Raw genomic sequence first — 19,674 nt, 5'->3', positions numbered from 1 at the left:
ACAAATAGCCCCAAGTCCGACAAGAAACATGATAGGGCTAGTACTGGTCGTGGTTTGTATCATCATATACCATGTTTCAAAACGAAAGTTTGGGTACTGGGCCAAACGTAAAGTACCTTTCGTGCAACCCGTCCCCTTTTTCGGCAACTACGCGCCTTACATCGCTCAAAGGAAGTATATAGGACAAGTGACTCATGAATTATGTCAAGAACACCCCAATGCTCCATATTTAGGAGTGTTCTATGGAACAGAGCCGACCCTATTGGTACAAGACCCAGGGGTGATCAAACTGATCATGACAAAAGATTTCTACTATTTCAGTAGTCGAGAAATCTCTGACTACACTCACAAGGAAGTCATCACTCAAAACTTATTCTTCACCTACGGAGACAGGTGGAAAGTTCTGCGACAGAATCTGACCCCTCTCTTCTCATCCTCCAAAATGAAGAACATGTTCTACTTGATTGACAAATGCTCTCGTGTTTTTGAAAACATGTTAGATAAGGAATTCCAAGCTAACAATGTGCAGGGAGTGAGGCCTTTGATGGCGAGGTTTACCATGGACTGCATCGGGTCTTGTGCCTTTGGCATAGACACAGGGACTATGGAAGGGGAATCTAATAATAATCCTTTCACGAAAATTGGTACTCTGTTATTCAAAGAGACGTATTACAGAGGTTTTAAACTTGCAGCAAGAGCCATCTGGCCTGCTCTGTTCTACGGTTTCAGAATGAAAAGTTTTCCCACTGAAGCTGACAAGTTCTTCAATAAATTAATGCTGGGTGTGTTCGCCAGCCGAGATTATAAATCTGCGAATAGGAACGATTTCGTCGATCTAATTTTGAACTGGAAAAATGAAAATCACATCACTGGAGATAGTATGCAGAATATGAAAGGCAGTGACAAGAAAGTGACTTTGGAAGTTGACGACGAGATCCTTGTGGGGCAATGTCTTTTGTTTTTCGCTGCCGGATTCGAAACTTCGGCGACAACATTGCAGTATACATTGTATGAGCTCGCTAAAGACCCAACCGCACAAGAAAAAGTTATAAAAGAAGTAGATGAATATCTTCGACGCCATAACAACAAACTCGGTTATGAATGTGTCAAAGAGTTACCATTTACTGAAGCCTGTTTTGATGAAGCTCTGCGTTTGTACCCGGTTCTAGCAGTGTTGACTCGCGAAGTGGTCGAGGACTACCCACTGCCGTGTGGAGCTGTCATAGAAAAAGGCGTCCGTGTTCATATACCGGTACATCATCTTCATCACCATCCTGATTTCTTCCCCGATCCGGAGGTGTTTCGGCCTGACAGATTTTATGGCGATGAGAAACAAAATATTAAACCTTTTACTTACATGCCGTTTGGTGAAGGACCTCGTCTGTGTATAGGTGAGTGGTTTAACACTTTCGTCGACTCTCGATGAGACACAAAAGAAGTTTAATTTACGTTAGAAGTTTAGTTACGACTGCTAACACGTGCGTCCGCGGAAGTGTAGGTTATTATGATTCAAGATTTTTTTATATTTAATACAGCAGGATGTAATATATTTCTCTGCACCTCTCTAGTATTTTCACGATTTGGTCTTTACGTCAAATTCTTGTGCTCTTGTGTAATTTGTACTATATAAATATTTATCACATAAATATATTTTGTTTGAGGCATACACAAATAGCAAAATAATATTTTTGTTGTATTATATAATCTGTGGTACTAGTATATATTAAAGTTCGGAGGTCACTGTTATCTTTACTTCGAATAGTATATAAGCTAAAGTTGGTCTTATTGTCACTACTAACGAATATTATTAAAAAATAAAATGTTCTGTGAGGTTTTTACGTTCCTCGCTCTAGTTATTGTTTTTATCGTCTATCATGTATCCAGACGTAAATTTAGTTATTGGAAGGAGCGCAAAGTACCGTACCTAGAACCCAATGCAATTCTAGGCAACTATGGGCCTTTCATCCTACAGAGGAAGTATACAGGAGAAGTGGTACAAGAAATTTGTCAAAAATTTCCAAACATACCATATTTCGGAGTGTTCTATGGCACAGAGCCGACCTTGATGATACAGGACCCAGATATGATAAAAACAGTCATGACGAAAGACTTCTACTACTTCAGTAGCCGGGAATCTTCCAAGTATACGAGCAAGGAAATATTCACTCAAAATTTATTCTTCACTTACGGAGACAGATGGAAAGTGCTGCGGCAAAATTTAACTCCTCTGTTTTCTTCTTCAAAAATGAAGAACATGTTCTACTTAATAGAGCAGTGTTCACATGTGTTCGAAGGCATGTTGGATAAGGAATTGAAAAATAGCAATACGCAAGGAGTGAGACCTTTGATGGCAAGATTTACCATGGATTGTATCGGAACGTGTGCTTTTGGTATCGACACGCAAACTATGGTGCAAGACTCAGATGAGAATATATTCGTGAAAATGGGAAAAGAAATATTTTTTGAGTCTCTTTTCAGAGGTTTCACAATTGTCGCGAGGAGTATTTGGCCAGCGATATTTTACGGTTTAGGAGGAAGAAGTTTTCCAAAGAAAGTCGATATATTTTTCACAAATTTAATGACGGGAGTGTTTGCGGAGCGTCAGTATAAACCTACAACAAGAAACGATTTCGTCGATCTAATTTTAAATTGGAAGACCGCAAATAGCATAACTGGAGACAGTATGGATAATATGAAAGGTGGTGGCAAAAAAGTCAGCTTGGAGGTCGATGATGAGATACTAGTAGCACAATGTATTTTATTCTTTGCCGCTGGATTTGAAACCTCTTCCACCACGTTACAATATACTTTGTTTGAGCTAGCTAAGAATACAGAAGCTCAAAACCGAGTAATAGAAGAAATAGATGAATATCTTCTGCGTCATAATAACAAACTTAGGTACGAATGCATCACAGAATTGCCATATACTGAAGCCTGTTTCGATGAAGCTCTACGTTTGTACCCGGTTCTTGGAGTGTTGACTCGAGAAGTGTTCGAAGACTACACCTTGCCGTGTGGCGCGGTCATAGATAAAGGCGTTCGAGTTCATATACCAGTGTATCATTTACACCATAATCCCGATTTCTTCCCTGATCCAGAGGTGTTCCGACCTGAAAGATTTTATGGAGAAGAAAAACTAATTATACCTTACACTTATATGCCATTTGGTGAAGGACCGCGTCTGTGTATAGGTGAGTTTGGTAAAAATATTGTCTAGACCCATCTTTCTTTTTATGTTCGATAATTTTAATAACTCGTTGTGTAAATAATATTTCTGCCACATCATACCATTATCAGACTGGCACATGGTAACTAAATTGTTTTATCAATATTATATAATTGATTCCTCGTCAATATTACAAAAATGAAATTTTCCTAAATCTGGTCTACCGCAGACAATTTACATTCTAGGCACATAAGTAGTATAAATGGGAATATAGCCACTTTATCACCAAAGATGTTTATAATTGGAGACACAGATTGCATAACAATTTAATGTTGTGCCAATATGACACAATGTTCAGAAATATGATAAGTTTTATCTCTACAGTAACTATATAAGACCCACATGTGTCTTATCGTGATAAAGTCGAAAGAAAAATGTTTGGCGAGGTGTTTACGTTGCTGGCGCTTGCTATTATCGCGATCGTCTATTATTTGTCTAAACGTAAATTTAATTATTGGAAGGACCGCAATGTGCCGTACCTAGAACCAATCCCGATACTAGGCAACTACGGACCTTTCATCTTTCAGAAGAAGTATTCGGGAAAAATGGTGCAACGAATCTGTCGAAAATTACCAAATAAACCATATTTTGGAGTATTCTATGGCACAGAGCCGACCCTGATGGTACAAGACCCAGACATCATCAAAACAGTCATGACAAAAGACTTCTACTATTTTAGTAGTCGAGAAATCTCCAAGTACACCTATAAGGAAATAATCTCTCAAAGTTTATTCGATACGTATGGAGATAGATGGAAAGTGCTGCGGCAGAATATGACACCTCTCTTCTCTTCTTCAAAACTGAAGAACATGTTCTACTTAATAGAGCATTGTTCTCATGTGTTCGAAGACATGTTGGACAAGGAATTAAAAGTGGACAACGTGCAAGCAGTGAGACCTTTGATAGCACGATTTACCATGGATTGTATTGGAACGTGTGCTTTCGGCGTTGAAACAAAGACTATGGCGCAAGACTCAGAAGAAAACGTATTCGTAAAAATGGGGAATGAGATATTTTTAGAATCATACTGGAGAGGTTTCACACAAGTCATTAGGAGTATTTGGCCAGCATTATTTTACGGTTTAGGAGGAAGAAGTTATCCAGAGGAAGTTGATGTGTTCTTCTCCAATTTATTGACCGGAGTTTTTGCGGAACGTGATTATAAACCTACCAATAGAAAAGATTTCGTCGATCTAATTTTGAATTGGAAAACAGCTAATTGCATAACAGGAGATAGTATGGATAATTTGAAAAGTGATGGCAAAAAAGTGAGCTTAGAGGTCGATGATGAGATACTAGTAGCACAATGTACGATATTCTTTGCAGCTGGGTTTGAAACTTCTTCCACTACATTACAGTACACTTTGTTTGAGCTAGCTAAGAATACAGAAGCTCAAAACCGAGTTATAGAAGAAATAGATGAGTATCTTCTGCGTCACAAGAACAAGCTTGGGTATGAATGCATCACAGAATTACCATATACTGAAGCCTGTTTTGATGAAGCTCTTCGTTTGTACCCAGTTCTTGGAATGTTGACTCGGGAAGTATTTGAGGACTACACATTACCCTGCGGAGCTGCTATAGAGAAAGGCATTCGTGTTCATATACCAGTGTATCATTTACACCATAATCCCGACTTTTTCCCTGAACCTGAGGTGTTCCGACCAGAAAGGTTTTACGGTGAAGAGAAACGAAACATTATACCTTACACTTATATGCCATTTGGTGAGGGTCCTAGGTTGTGTATAGGTGAGTGCCACATTTGCTAAGTCTGCGGTGATCCTCTCCGTGGGCCAATCCTCTTGATAAATGAATAGCCTTTTATTGTATTCTCATCTACTTCAGTAATAGGCTTAGATTAATAGGTATCCTGTAACCTATACGTATGAATATATCCTTACGATAACTATTATTTCTATGGTAGTATAGTTAGTAAGTATCTCTTGTAGATTAGCGCGTCGGCCGAACACTGTCAAGAATACTCACGTCATCGCCAGTTTATTGATTTATGTCCTACCTTATCTACCCTTTGAAAGTAATAAGAGAGGAGTCTCCTACATGCCTTCTCTTCAAAAATCAGAAAACTATAGGATTTGAGAACAGTAACTATTTTTTTCAGGCATGCGTTTCGCGAAGATGCAGATGTTTGCAGGCATCGTGACGTTGCTGAAGAAGTACCGAGTGGAGCTGGCGGCGGGCACGCCTCGCGCGCTGGAGTTCACGCCGACCACCATAGTGACGCAGCCCAAACAGCTCATCAAGCTGAAGTTCATCGAGAGGGAAGGCTGGCAGCAGAGGCTGTTCAATAAATAGAACCATGTATTGATGTTGCCACATCAATCGTCAAAGATCGTTGTGTTCCAACGATTGCGCTCTATTTATCATTGCCTATGTATGATTTTAGAGCAATATAAATTAAAATAGACTTTGTACGAATTGCTGTCGTGGTTAATAAATGTTTTACTTTACAATGTTTGAACTGATTTGATATATTTTCAACAAAATTAAAAAATAGGTACTGATTGTTTGCATGTCAGGCAGGTCTTATTAGAAAAATGATATATTTGGCGTATTTGTAACTTACTTTGGTTCCAATATATTTTTCTATATGGACAATAAAAATATTAATATTTTCTCATTTATAAACATTGTTAGTTTTAAATTGAACAAAACTTAAAAAATGAAAATATTCACGACTGCTGACTGTCATAGCTATATTTACAAGCTGCAATATCATAACGAGTATATCATGTTACTAAATAGATATAAGTATTGGAGAGTTAATGGTCTTTATATCTACGATATCTGTCACAACACAAATAAAATGTAATAAATTATTGTCACTTGATTTTAACTCGGAAATTAGACCTTCACATGTCCATCACTTCCAGTTGGCCGTCAGTTGAAATTTCCCACATGGCTTCAGTTTTCATGACAATGCATTATTAAGATAAGCATGACCCAGGATCGACTCCAACGACGGATCTCCTCACCGGTTTACAGCACGAACATGGATTTTTTGTCAGGCGTTAAATGCCACAAGATCTTTCTGACGATGACATTTTTGTCAAAAACTTGTGATGTGTTTACGGGAACAAAAATTGATCTAGCTAGGTTTAATGTTTGGGAAAATTAGTTTTTCTATAACAAATACTTCCCATGTAAGTATTATGTGTATGTATAGTTACAAATACCGATAGTTTTGATATACGTTTTGGCATTAATATCAACTATTTCATAGTCGGTTAAATAATGTAAAAAATATACAAAAGTTATAGTTATATAATATTCGAAACGAGATATGATTCGGCATTGAAACATAAACAGCTAATGATGTCGAAAATATGTGTCTTATCTGCAATGAAAACAAAGTACCGACTATAGTACAAACTTTTGACCGTGGCTACGTCCGCGCGAGTTTTACGTGGGAAAAGCTCTTTATTATGGGATGAATCGTACCTTATGTTCATTAGTAATCTGAAATACATAAGGCACAATGCAATATTTCAAGAAGGTGAGTTGCGAACGTGAATCGTGAAGAGGAATTACAAATAAATAAAATATAAATTTTGTGATTAGATATTCCCGCAGTCACGTCCGTGACAGACAGACTTTAATTTGAATTTATATAGTTTTATACATTGCTGCGTTGTCGTACAACGCCGTGAAGTTTTTAACATTGAAGTGGGTCAATTAAAAAGATAGATGCGGCTCCATTCTGTCTTCAGACTTATCGTCAGTTAACCTCTGTGTGCCCGCTGGTAAAGGCGGGCCCAAAGTGCAATATTGCGATTGAAAATGATTGCTACAGTGCTCGCTCTGCTATGTGTAACAATACTACTATTGTACTATCTTATAACAAGAAAATACGATTATTGGGAGAAACGAAACATACCCTACATCAAACCAGTACTACTTTTTGGAAATTACGCGTCATATATTCTTCTGCAGCGTTTTATTGGATATGTTAGTCAATCTTTATGCCGAAAGTTCCCGAATGCGCCTTACATCGGTACCTTTTACGGTACGGAACCAGCTCTTCTCGTACAAGACCCTGAGGTAATCAAACTCATCCTTGTCAAGGACTTCTATTATTTCAATGGCAGAGAAATCACCAACTACACTCACAGGGAACCCATCACTACCAACATGTTCTTCACTTACGGAGACAGGTGGAAAGTCATGAGACAAAACCTGAACCCCCTTTTCTCCTCGGCGAAAATGAAGAATATGTTCTATCTGATAGAGAAATGTGCACGGCAACTAGAAAAGATGTTTGATGAGGAAGTAAAGCAGAGTAATATATTGAAAGTGAGATCTGTAATGGCGAGGTATACTATGGATTGTATAGGGTCATGTGTATTTGGTATAGAGACAAAAACAATGGAGAAAGATGCAGACAAAAATCCATTCACGGTTATAGGTCACGATTTGTTTTTGGAGACCAAAATTGGAGGTCTTAAAATGATCGTCCGTTCTATTTGGCCAGCTGTATTTTACGGATTACGTCTGAGAAACTACACTGAGAATATAAGTTCTTTCTTTCACAATCTTCTCACAAAAGTTTTCGCGGGGCGAGACTATAAACCCACAACAAGGAATGATTTCGTTGATTTACTTCTTAATTTATACAATGATAAATATTTGACTGGCGATAGCATAGAGAACATGAAAGGGGGAAACAAGAAAATATCCTTGAAAGTTGACGATGAGATGTTAGTAGCCCAGTGTTCTTTGTTCTTTGCCGCTGGCTTCGAAACATCATCTACAACAATACATTTTACTTTACACGAGCTTGCCAAAAACCCAGAGGCTCAAGCCAAGGCCTTAGAAGAAGTAGATGAATATCTCAGACGCCATGATAATAAAATAGAATTCGATTGTATAAACGAAATGCCATATATTGAAGCCTGTATTGATGAGGTGTTGCGTCTTTATCCTGTGTTGAGTCTATTAACGAGAGAAGTTCACAAGGAATATAAACTGCCATGTGGTGCAGTTCTGGACAAGGGCGTGAGAGTCCACTTACCTGTCTACCACATACAACGCCATCCAGATTTCTTCCCAGATCCTGACCAATTCCGACCAGAACGTTTCCTTGGCGAGGAGAAGCGCAATATAAAACAGTACAGCTATTTTCCATTCGGCGAAGGACCAAGGATTTGTATCGGTAAGCATTAAAACTTTTCAAGTTGAATTGAATACAATACAATCTAACGTCATTAAGAATAAAAAAATAACTTTCATAAAAGTCGTAAAACCAAATCTTAAGCTAAAGAAAATTCAGGAAAATACGCATCTTCCCTCTGTTATTAATTTTATATGTTTTCAATGCTTTTATTGATGTCATCTTAATAAAGAATAAAATGTATCTTCATTTAAATTAGTTTAATTAGTAACTTTACATTTATATGTAAAGTTACTAATTAAATTTTAATGCTTATTCGCAGAAATTTATTTAAATAAACAACAAAAACATTATCGGTTCTATTGCTCCGCTATTTAGGTTTTGACCATAGATAAAATAAATATTTATTAATTTTATCTATGGTTTTGACATTAGCGTGCGTCGACCTACGTCGCATCTCCATATATTTTTTAAGACAACGGGGTACGATGATGGAGCAATGTGGCCTGGTCCATATATGTGTTTGTATTTCAGGGATGCGTTTCTCCAAAATGCAAATGCTGCCAGGGATAATGACAGTGCTGAAGAAGTACAGGGTGGAACTCGTGGACCCAGCAGTAGACCTGGACTTCTTCGCAACGACCATGGTCATCACTCCGAAGAAGGAGATCAGGCTGAAGTTTCTGGAGCGGGAAGGGTGGGAGCAGCGCATGTATTAAATAAAAAATCACTGTTATATATAAACGATTCATTCAACTTCTTGATGTAAGTATGAAAATACAATACACAGAATTTATTTCATTCATTAAAACTGTGTCTATATATACTATCTCGACGACCTCGACGGCGCAGTGGTAAAGTGCTTGCCTCTGAACCGAGAGGTCCCGGGTTCGACCCCCAGTCGGGTCATGATGGAAAATGATCTTTTTCTGATTGGCCCGAGTTCTGGATGTTTATCTATGTATGTATTTGTTATAAAATATAGTATTGTTGAGCTAGTAGTAGTTGTATAGACACAGTTTTATCGATGTCTAGTTGTTAACGCGGTTTCGAGAATCACAATGTTCGATATTGTAACTTCTAATTCCATAGAAAATCTCCAAACAAACAATTATTTAAACTCATCAATTTCATATGTTATAAATATAATAGAATACAAAATGGTGAGCCCTTGTAAGCCCTTAAAAACAAATGGGAATTCATAATATGTTCAAGGACACTTAAGAGAATTTTGAACCAAACGCAGAAAATCATATCGTTGAAAAATACTCGTACAAAATTAAGCTATCAAATCTCAACTCATATTCATCATTTACTTTTGCTATCATCGCCAACTCATTGATTTTTTTTCTTTCTTTTGTTGCATTAAAATCCTTATAAAGATACAATACAGAACTTTCATTTAATTCCCTAATAATACCTAATATAATATGATTGATGAAATATTTTTACCTTTTTTCTAAAAATGTGTATATGTTGCTAAAAAAATCTAATTGACAAATGATATAAATAAAAAATAAGTATCTACGACAAATGATAATATGGTTATATATTATCATTAAATAAATTATACAATGATAAATATTTAGATTGTGTACTCTGCAATCATTTTCAAAACAAAATGGTTGTAAATTCATCACTCCAATAATAAAGTCATCAACTTGCAACTTTACATCTACAGTCTCCTTCAGCCATAGCATACTTAAAAATAACTTTAATGCCTTCAGCTGTGAAAAAATCTATTTTGCAAGTAAGTCAACGCAATCAAATTATACATATGACCATTTATATCACATATTTTGCGATTTATAGGGGAATGAAGATCTACTCAATAGCTGAAAGCTGTTTGAGTTTATTTTGACGAAGTAAGGACAGACGAATATATTCCTCTTCTTTCTAGAGAATAATATAAATTATTATCTGAACAGCCTCTGCTGCCAGCCTTCCCTCTCGATGAACTTCAGCTTGATGAGCTGTTTGGGCTGCGTCACTATGGTGGTCGGCGTGAACTCCAGCGCGCGAGGCGTGCCCGCCGCCAGCTCCACTCGGTACTTCTTCAGCAACGTCACGATGCCGGAAAACATCTGCATCTTCGCGAAACGCATGCCTGGGGGAAGAGTGATAATTAATCAGTGTATGTTAATAGGAAACATAGTATTGTCGGTTCAGAGTAACGAGGGATGCCGACGTCCATGCGTGGTGGAGACAACAAAGTGAAAAAGCAGTGAAGCTCTGACGCTCAATGTTTGAGAAATAATCATACTCTCATGTAGGCAAATCGTTAGTTTCCTGGCAGTGCCGATGATGATACATAACGTTAAAAATAAAGTTATTAAGCAATTATCAAATTAACAGTTAAGTACTTAAAATTGCTACATGATTAACTTGTATACCAAGTGGTGATGTAAAACCTACGAAAAAAAGTTTTTATTCAATTTTTAATGTAATTTTTTAATTGTGATAACCTGTGCCATTTACTCTATTCGTTCTTTATAGAATAGTAACATGACTTAAATATTCAAAAATAGCTGAACATTTCGTATGAAAAAGGCAGTTATTGAAATATGCAACAAACTCTAGTCAACTTAATGAATATGTATCACGACTTACCTAAGCACAACCGCGGTCCCTCACCAAATGGCATATAAGTATAGGGTATAATATTTCTCTTTTCTTCGCCGAAAAATCTTTCAGGTCTATACTCTTCCGGGTCAGGGAAGAAATCTGGATGATGATGCAGATGATGTACTGGTACATGAACACGGACTCCTTTCTCTATGACAGCCCCACACGGCAGTGTGTAGTCCTCGATCACTTCGCGAGTTAACACTCCAAGAACCGGGTACAAACGCAGAGCCTCATCTATACATGCTTCAATATACGGCAGCTCTGTTATACATTCATACTTAAGCTTATTGTTATTACGTTGAAGATATTTATCAACTTCATCAATTACTCGTTGTTGAGCTTGAGGATTCTTAGCAAGTTCATACAAAGTGTACTGCAATGTGGTTGCAGAAGTTTCGTAACCAGCACCAAATAGTAACACACATTGTCCTATTAAAAGGTCGTCGTCAATCGGAATATTAACTTTTTTATTTCCTCCTTTTGCATTCTGCATGCTATCACCAGCTATGTGGTTGTCTTTTTTCCAATTAAGAAGAAGATCAACGAAGTCGTTTCTATTTGTAGGCTTATATTCTCTTCCCGCGAACACTCCTGTCAATAGTTTATTGAAGAAATCGTCCATTTCCTTCGGGAAACTTCTCAATCCCGATCCATAGAACAGTTTGGGCCAGATAGCCCTGGCCACAGTTTTGAACATTCTGTAACTAGTGTCAGAGAAAATTACTGTTCCGATCATTACGAAAGGGTTTTTTCGTGAGTTCCCTGACATAGTATCCGTGTCGATGCCAAAAACACAAGACCCAATGCAGTCCATGGTGAATCTTGCCATGAGGGGTCTAACTCCTTGGACGTCGTCCACTTTCAATTCATTATCCAACATATTTTGGAACATATGGGCACATTTCTCTATCAAGTAGAACATGTTCTTCATTTTCGCCGATGAGAAGAGGGGAGTCAAGTTTTGCCGGAGCACTTTCCACCGGTCTCCGTAAGTGAAGAATAAATTTTGCGTGAGCATTTCATAGTGTGTGTACTCTGCAATTTCCCGGCTGTTGAAATAATAGTAATCTTTGGTCATAACTGTTTTGATAAACTCTGGGTCATGTACCATGAGGGTCGGTTCCGTGCCGAAAAACACTCCAAAATACGGTACATTCCGGTATTTCAAACATAAATCTTGCGCCACTTGTCCTATATACTTCTTTTGTAGGATGTAAGGTCCGTAGTTCCCTAGAATCGGAACAGGATCTAGGTACCGTATTTTGCGCTTCTTCCAATAGTCAAATTTTCTTTTGGACACATAGTTAATAACTATTAAAATTAAAGCTAGTAGCGTGAGCACTTCGAAAATCATGTCGAAATAAATTAGATAAACGTCAACTCGAGTTTATATACCTATATAATGTTCTGGTACTCACGTGGTGACCACACGTTTAGAAAACTTGTAGGTATTTTTATTATTCACGTGTTGTCATTTGTTTACATACATCCATATAGTAGGTAGGTACCTATGTGCTTAATTTATACAAATAAGTAAATATTTTATTGACAGAATTGACAATAGCGGTGTGGTCGATAGTAGGTAGTAGTTCAGACAATATAGGTAGTTACTTTAATATACATAATTCCATCCGGAATTAAAAAAATATATGGATACCTTTTGAAAACTGATAAAAATATATTTTGTTTTATCACGGTTTTATGTATTTTAAATTAGATAAAAGTATATATAAAGATAGATAAATTTAATTATCGTATCATCAGAAAAGATTTATGTTAATACTAGTGGTCCGTCCTGGATTTACCCGGGTAAAACAGAAATAAATAATACACTTGAACCTTCCTCTGGAATCACGCCATCTATTAAAAACACCGCATTAATATAAATTAAATAAGTATGAATATTTCTTTGTTATTCAGAATATGAATTTAAATACTCCTAGTGCTCACGCGCATCTTTCTTTTCATTGAACGATGGTTCAATGAAAAGCAAGATGCGCGTGAGCACTAGGAGTATTTAAATCCAATATTAAATTAATAAACAAAAAAAGGAACATGATAACATTATAGAATGACGCAATAAACAAAGTATTGATTTATCTACATATTTCTTTTTTAGATTTGTATGATTAAACTGTTAGGAAGGCCGTGTGTAATATTATAGTTTTACCCGAGCGAAGCCGGGACAGGGCCCTCGTATATGATCCTTACAAGCAAAATGTACAGAGTAGCGACGTGGAAAACGTCAACCCTTTAGGACAAACGGCAAATAGGTGAAAAGAAAAAAAAAATTGCAAGATTTAATTATAAAAGCTTGTATAATGTGTATTTATTACCTTTACTCTACCTAGATGGCGCTGTACAATTTTAGAACGCGACATGGTTTCTCGCATAAATAATGTTAATGACAAATAACATTTTTTTTCTCAATAATTTATTCAATGGCTCCGACGCTTTAATATTAATATTTTTGGGTCTCTGTTAATCTAATTGGATTCTACAGAGACGAGATTTCTTTCTTTCACTTAATTGGCCATTTCATTTTCATTGCCCACGCCCAGTCACACTCCGTTGTTTTGACGTCCACATTGCATAGTTAGTATGAGTGCTTTTATCTACCGCAATAAAAAACTAGACAAGAGACAGTAGGACATATAGCCTTATAAAAACTATTTGCCTTTGGATCTTGTGGTAATGGTATACATATAAAATCATAGCGTGACAGAGAGTCGATTTATCAAGAGCAGTTTCTTCAACTGGTGTATTAATAAATTTCAATCAGGCGCTTGTTTAATTATTTCTGAAATAACAAAGGATTGTCCTGTAATTTTCATTAATAAGTAGTGCCCACTCTCTTTTGTATCGTACTAGGTGGCTAAATGATAAGAAGCCTGGACAGCTGATAAACAACAATAGCATTGCCAAAGGGGCTTAACATCGTAAATTAAAAGTTAGCTTAGGTTTATTTTATTAGGCGGACAGGTCGAAGGGTCATTTTCACCAAATCTGGCTACACAAATAATTATTTTGCTAACCTGCTTATATTTAAATTGCTGACGTTGCGAAATTTGAAGAAACATGGAAATATAATATATATTTATTAGACTATACTTACTTAGGTAGTTATAGAAAACATTTTTATTCTCATGTCTAGTGTCCCTCCCTGCAGACCCCCAAATAACAGGAGTAATAAATATACCATATTCAATATATTGTATAATAATACTTTAGATTTTAATAAAGTATGTATGCATGTAAATAAGATTGTGAATAAAAATTCATTATATGTGTTAATATATTGAATTCATTCAAATTTCTCCATATCAACGCGTCACAATGTCACTGTATCGGACTATACTGCCTCTGCTGCCATCCCTCTCTTTCCAGGAATTTCAGCTCGATCCTTTTCTTCGGCTGCGTGACGAAAGACGTCGGAGAAAACTCCATCTGTTTAGGAGGTCTTTGGGTCACTTCCACTCTGTACTTCTTCAGGATTGTTATTAAGCCGGCTAACATTTGCATCTTCGCGAAACGCATGCCTGAAATTGACAAAAAATCTGCTTAAAACAAAATAGTTTTTAAATTTTAACTAACTTTGGTGTTTTTAAATAGTGAATCCTTTTGAAGATAAAATGATGAAACCTATTTTCTAGATGATAAATCAGCCGTAGAGAAATCACGGCAAAACACTTTAAAATTCAATCAGTGATACAGTGGAATGACAATGAATCTAGAAATACAAAAATAGTGATAAAAAATATCAATGAAAACAATAAGCAACAGGAGAAGACCTGTCATCATTTCAATTATATAAGAAGTTCCACCGTCGTTTACCTAAAAATATTTAAAGATATTTAGAAGCTTAACTTACCTATACACAAGCGCGGTCCCTCCCCAAATGGTAAATAAGAATAAGGTTTTATATTCTTCTTCTCCTCGCCGTAAAATCTTTCTGGGCGGTACTCCTCCGGATCGGGGAAGAAGTCTGGGTTATGGTGCAGATGATACACCGGTATATGAACACGGACGCCTTCCCCTATGACAGCTCCACACGGCAGTGTGTAGTCCTCGACCACTTCGCGAGTCAACACTGCTAGAACCGGGTACAGACGAAGCGTTTCATCAAAACAAGCATCTGTGAACGGCATCTCTGTGATACATTCGAATTCAAGTTTGTTATTATGTCTTGACAGATAGCTATCTATTTCTTCAAATACCCGTTGTTGAGCCTGAGGATTTTTAGCAAGCTCGTATAGAGTGTAGTGTAAAGTTGTAGCTGAAGTTTCGAATCCAGCGGCGAAGAACATAGAGCACTGACCCACTAGCATTTCATCATCAACCAATAACTTCACTTTCTTCTCCTCTCCTTTCATGTTTTTCACTGTATCTCCAGTTATATAGTTATCCTTTTTCCAATTCAAAATCAAGTCGATGAAATCATTCCGCTTCGTGGGTTTGTAGTCGCGCCCGACGAACACCTGCTTCATAAATTGTGTAAAGGATTTAATCACATCTACGGGGAAATTTCTCAACCTTAGACCGTAAAATATAGCTGGCCAAATCGATCTAAACACATTCTTGATGTTTGTCCAATAAGAGTCCATAAATATCTTCTCGCCCATTACCGTAAATCGATTATTCTTCGAGTCATGTCCCATAGTGCCGACGTCGGCGCCGAAAGCACATGCAGTGATACAGTCCATGGTGAATCTAGCCATAAGAGGTCTTACTTTTTGAACATTATTCTTCTTAAATTCATAGTCCAACATGCCTTCGAACACATGAGCACATTTGTCTATCAAGTAGAACATGTTCTTCATTTTGGCTGGTGTGAAGATAGGAGTCAAGTTTTGCCGGAGCACTTTCCACCGGTCTCCGTAAGTGAAGAATAAATTTTGACTGACTAATTCTTTGTCAGTGTACTTAGCTATTTCCCGACTGTTGAAGTAGTAAAAGTCTTTCGTCATAACTGTCTTGATGACCTGCGGATCCTGCACCACTAGAGTCGGCTCCGTGCCGTAAAATGCGCCAAAATACGGTACGTTTGGTAGCTGTTGGCATAGCTCTTGATGCAGACGTCCCATGAACTTTCTCTGGGTGATGAAAGATCCATAATTCCCTAGTAACGGGACGGGATCCAAATAAGGCACTTTGCGTTTCTTCCAATAACCAAATTTCCAGGTAGACGCATAGTAAATAGCAGCAAAGACAAAAGACAGAACTGTGAATACCGTGGTAATCATTGTTGTTGTTTGTTGAATGATAATTCTATCTGACTATATATAGTGTACTAATAAAAATATGTCACTCATAGTGACCACGCGTTTTTGTTATCTCTCGATGCAAGTCATCCAAATCATTTTACATTTCAATCGGTGTATTTTTTATCTATCTACTTTAATTTAATATAATTTTTATAAAACAATAAAAAAATTACATATTTTTTTACAACATTTACAATCATAAATAATAAAGAGATTCCAGCTCGTCGCCGCTTGGAAGGGTTCCAAGAAGTTCCAAGAGTTCCAAGAGGATCGATATTTTAAAGTTAAAATATTACTATATATATAATTTGCGGCCAATAGTTGACAATTTAGGATGCCGATGACATTGCTAAGTGAAGAAGAAGAGGTAGGAAAACGGATCTCCGACGTTCGCGTTACCAGTTCCAGACTGGGACAAGTCTCTCCCTAACCCTTCTGTGAAACCGAGAATGTTTGAGTGTGGAAATGAGATAGAGATATCCAATGATTATTATCACAATCCTATGGTTTTGTTAATGAAAATACTGGTGACTCATGTGCCCTAAATAAACTGTTTGTTTTTTACTGTTACAATAAGTACCTAAGTGTAAAAATTATCTAGTGGAGAGGTATATTTATGTAGATATAATAAAATCTTTTCCATTTCGGAATCCATAAAATTAATCCTATAACATTGGTGCAGCGTGTAAAAAAATAAATAATAATAATAAATAAATATATTAGGACAAATCACACAGATTGAGCTAGCCCCAAAGTAAGTTCGAGACTTGTGTTATGGGATACTAACTCAACGATACTATATTTTATAACAAATACATATATAGATAAATAACCAAGACCCGGGTCAATCTGAAAAAGATCATTTTCCATCATGACCCGACCGGGGATCGAACCTCTCGGTTCGGAGACAAGCACTTTACCACTGCGCCATCGAGGTCGTCAATTCCTTCTCTCTTGATAATTTTACTGCCTTTAAAAATATAGACAAATAAATTACAACGCAAAAAAAAAAAATGTAAACATGACGAATCATTGTTTAATTTGGCTTCAAACCTAATAAAAATAAACACATGATATTTTATTATTGTTTTGTATTTATATTCACAGTCAACATAGATAGCAAATTTTTGTCATGTCATTCACTATTATAATTATGTTGATAAGCTTTAGCTAGCGACTTCTTTCGCGTGATCTGTAGGTATTTTGGGAAATATTGTCTAGTGTCCCACAATATTATACGTTCCACAGAAATTAATTCAGCTTTTAAGACGACCTCGATGGCGCAGTGGTAAAGTGCTTGCCTCTGAACTGAGAGGTCCCGGATTCAATCCCCGGTCGGGTCATGATGGAAAATAATCTTTTTCTGATTGGCCCGGGTCTTGGATGGTTATCTATATACGTATGTATTTGTTACAAAATATAGTACCTATCGTACGAGCTAGTATCACAAACACAAGTCTCGAACTTACTTTGGGGCTAGCTCAATCTGTGTGATTTGTCCTTAATATGTTATCACGTTGTTTTCAATAGGTTTTGTCGTTGACGATGTACGTCAGTGACGTGCGTTGACTGACATAGGTACATCGAATTTTTTTCAAACTGTTCACGGATTAGTAGTGTGGAGACATACAAACATAAACATACAAACTTAGAAGCACTTTTCCTATTAATATTCTTGTATATTTAGATAGATATTTATAATCAACAGATGATAAGAATGAAGACTAGACAACAATCATTACATTAGGTAGATTGATTATTATGATAAGAAAATGCTCAATAATCCCACTTCATCTATTACTCAAATTTTAATTATTTGCATAAATAGTGTTAAAAATAAATTGACACTGTAAAGTACCTATGAAAAATATATTAATTATTGTATATGATTGTATATGCTGACGACCTCGGTGGCGCAGTGGTAAAGTGCTTGCCACTGAACAGAGAGGTCCCGGGTTCGATCCCCGGTCGGGTCATGATGGAAAATGATCTTGTTCTGATTGGCCCGGGTCTTGGATATTTATCTATATGTGTATTTGTTATAAAATATAGTATCGTTGTGTTAGTATCCCTTAACACCCCCCCGACGGGTTCCCATCTTGTCGCGATGGTGGGGCTTAGTAACCGGGGGGGCTGGTCTGACACAACCAGCCACCCCGGTGAACCAAGAGGAACCCAAGGCCCAGAGACTTTGGTGGGTGCTCTGGGCCTGGTGGACGGTCCCCTCAGTAGTACTGCCATTGGCTGGTGACCCGCCACCAGCCTTTGGATGTGGAAACTAGAGGGGACCAGAGGTGGGGTCGCGGGGGTTTGTCCTCCGCGACCACAGCGCGGCCGTGGCGCTGAACACGGTGCGGTGGGGCCGCAGGGGAAGAGGAGAGTCGGTATGTCTCTCGACGATCCCCCTGTCCTCTGCGGCCGAAGGGTGGCTGCCTCTGTATCGGGTGCAATGTGTGGGTGTCACCTGCCTATCACCTCTTGCGCCCGTACAGAGGCAGACTTGGGTGCCCTGTGGCACCCAAGATTTTGTGTGTGTGTTGTGTGTGTTGTGATCGCTGGTCCCTTCAGGACCAGCGGTCGGTGATGCCCGCTCCCCCCGTCAGCTTTCTGACTGGTGTGCGGAGTGGGCTTGATGGTCCGCGCCACGCTCGCGTGGCGTAAGGGGCGGGTGGTTAGCACTTGTGCTTGCTGCCCGCCCAGGTCGGGGCCGAAAGGCCGGCCGGGGGGGCGTCGCGGTCGAATGCCTAGCGACCCCGTGACGTCCCCCATAACGGCAGCGTGAAAACGCCCCAGGGGTTTAGTGGGTAGGCTGGGCCGACTAGCGGCCCAGGAGTCCCACACTCAGTGCGTAACAAGCATTCCCCTGGGTAAACAAAAAAAAAAAAAAAAAGTATCCCTTAACACAAGTCTCTTACTTTGGGGCTAGCTCAATCTGTGTGATTTGTCCTAATATATTATTATATACATATATATTATATGCAATTCTGTTTAATTTCAATCTGGCCAGATGAAAACACAAGATGAGGTCTAGTATGCCACGCGCAAGCTCAAGTGGTGCATGTTCAGTTCATAATATTCACACAAAGAAAGAAAAAAATAGAGATTTATATGAATAAGTTTTTATGACTGGCTGTCCATAGCCAAATGGCAAAAACCTTACAGATTCGTCATGTCTGTCTGTCTATTCGTCCGTCCGTCAGTATGTCACAGCCACTTTTTCCCGAAATCCCGAAATAGTATAAGAACTTAAAACCTGTTAAAACTTAACCTGTTAAAACTTGGTAAATAGATGTATTCTGTGAACGCATTAAGATTTCACACAAAAATAGAAGAAAAAAAAACAATAAATTTTGGGGGTCCCACATACGTAAAACTGAAACTCAAAAATATTTTTTGTCAAACCCATATGGATAGGTCTTCAAAAATGA

General features: G+C 37.7%; 4 protein-coding genes across 7 annotated transcripts; 2 read left to right on the top strand and 2 right to left on the bottom strand.

The window, feature by feature from the left end:
• The first annotated feature begins 1 nt into the window (after nucleotide 1).
• On the top strand, nucleotides 2-6,069 carry LOC128679246 (cytochrome P450 6B5-like). Of its 3 annotated transcripts, none has more exons than XM_053761352.1 (2): nucleotides 2-1,391; nucleotides 5,346-6,069. In XM_053761352.1, the coding sequence occupies exons 1-2, from the start codon at nucleotides 29-31 to the stop codon at nucleotides 5,537-5,539; spliced, it is 1,557 nt and encodes a 518-aa protein (XP_053617327.1). In that variant the 5' UTR covers nucleotides 2-28; the 3' UTR covers nucleotides 5,540-6,069. The 3 variants fall into 3 exon arrangements, with proteins under 3 accessions (XP_053617327.1, XP_053617326.1, XP_053617325.1); XM_053761351.2 differs by lacking the exon at nucleotides 2-1,391 and adding an exon at nucleotides 1,416-3,191; XM_053761350.2 differs by lacking the exon at nucleotides 2-1,391 and adding an exon at nucleotides 3,204-4,975.
• Nucleotides 6,070-6,911: 842 nt separating this feature from the next.
• On the top strand, nucleotides 6,912-10,796 carry LOC128679249 (cytochrome P450 6B5-like). Of its 2 annotated transcripts, XM_053761355.2 has the most exons (3): nucleotides 6,913-8,396; nucleotides 8,889-9,119; nucleotides 10,283-10,796. In XM_053761355.2, the coding sequence occupies exons 1-2, from the start codon at nucleotides 7,025-7,027 to the stop codon at nucleotides 9,071-9,073; spliced, it is 1,557 nt and encodes a 518-aa protein (XP_053617330.1). In that variant the 5' UTR covers nucleotides 6,913-7,024; the 3' UTR covers nucleotides 9,074-9,119; nucleotides 10,283-10,796. The 2 variants fall into 2 exon arrangements, with proteins under 2 accessions (XP_053617329.1, XP_053617330.1); XM_053761354.1 differs by lacking the exon at nucleotides 10,283-10,796 and having other exon boundaries at nucleotides 6,912-8,396; nucleotides 8,889-9,742.
• LOC128679247 (cytochrome P450 6B2-like) lies at nucleotides 9,086-12,336 on the bottom strand. The gene is made up of 2 exons (XM_053761353.1): nucleotides 10,965-12,336; nucleotides 9,086-10,461 (listed from the first exon to the last, which is right to left on the bottom strand). Exons 1-2 carry the CDS (start codon nucleotides 12,334-12,336, stop codon nucleotides 10,271-10,273), a joined length of 1,563 nt encoding a protein of 520 aa, XP_053617328.1. The 3' UTR covers nucleotides 9,086-10,270.
• Nucleotides 12,337-14,259: 1,923 nt separating this feature from the next.
• Nucleotides 14,260-16,230, bottom strand: LOC128679250 (cytochrome P450 6B5-like). Its single transcript, XM_053761356.2, has 2 exons — nucleotides 14,854-16,230; nucleotides 14,260-14,521 (listed from the first exon to the last, which is right to left on the bottom strand). Exons 1-2 carry the CDS (start codon nucleotides 16,223-16,225, stop codon nucleotides 14,322-14,324), a joined length of 1,572 nt encoding a protein of 523 aa, XP_053617331.1. The 5' UTR covers nucleotides 16,226-16,230; the 3' UTR covers nucleotides 14,260-14,321.
• Nucleotides 16,231-19,674: the final 3,444 nt, after the last annotated feature.

Source organism: Plodia interpunctella, chromosome 21, assembly GCF_027563975.2.
Source record: "Plodia interpunctella isolate USDA-ARS_2022_Savannah chromosome 21, ilPloInte3.2, whole genome shotgun sequence".
Lineage (NCBI taxonomy): Eukaryota > Metazoa > Arthropoda > Insecta > Lepidoptera > Pyralidae > Plodia > Plodia interpunctella.
Note: the sequence above shows the minus strand (reverse complement) of the source record. Positions and strands in the feature narration are given on the sequence as shown.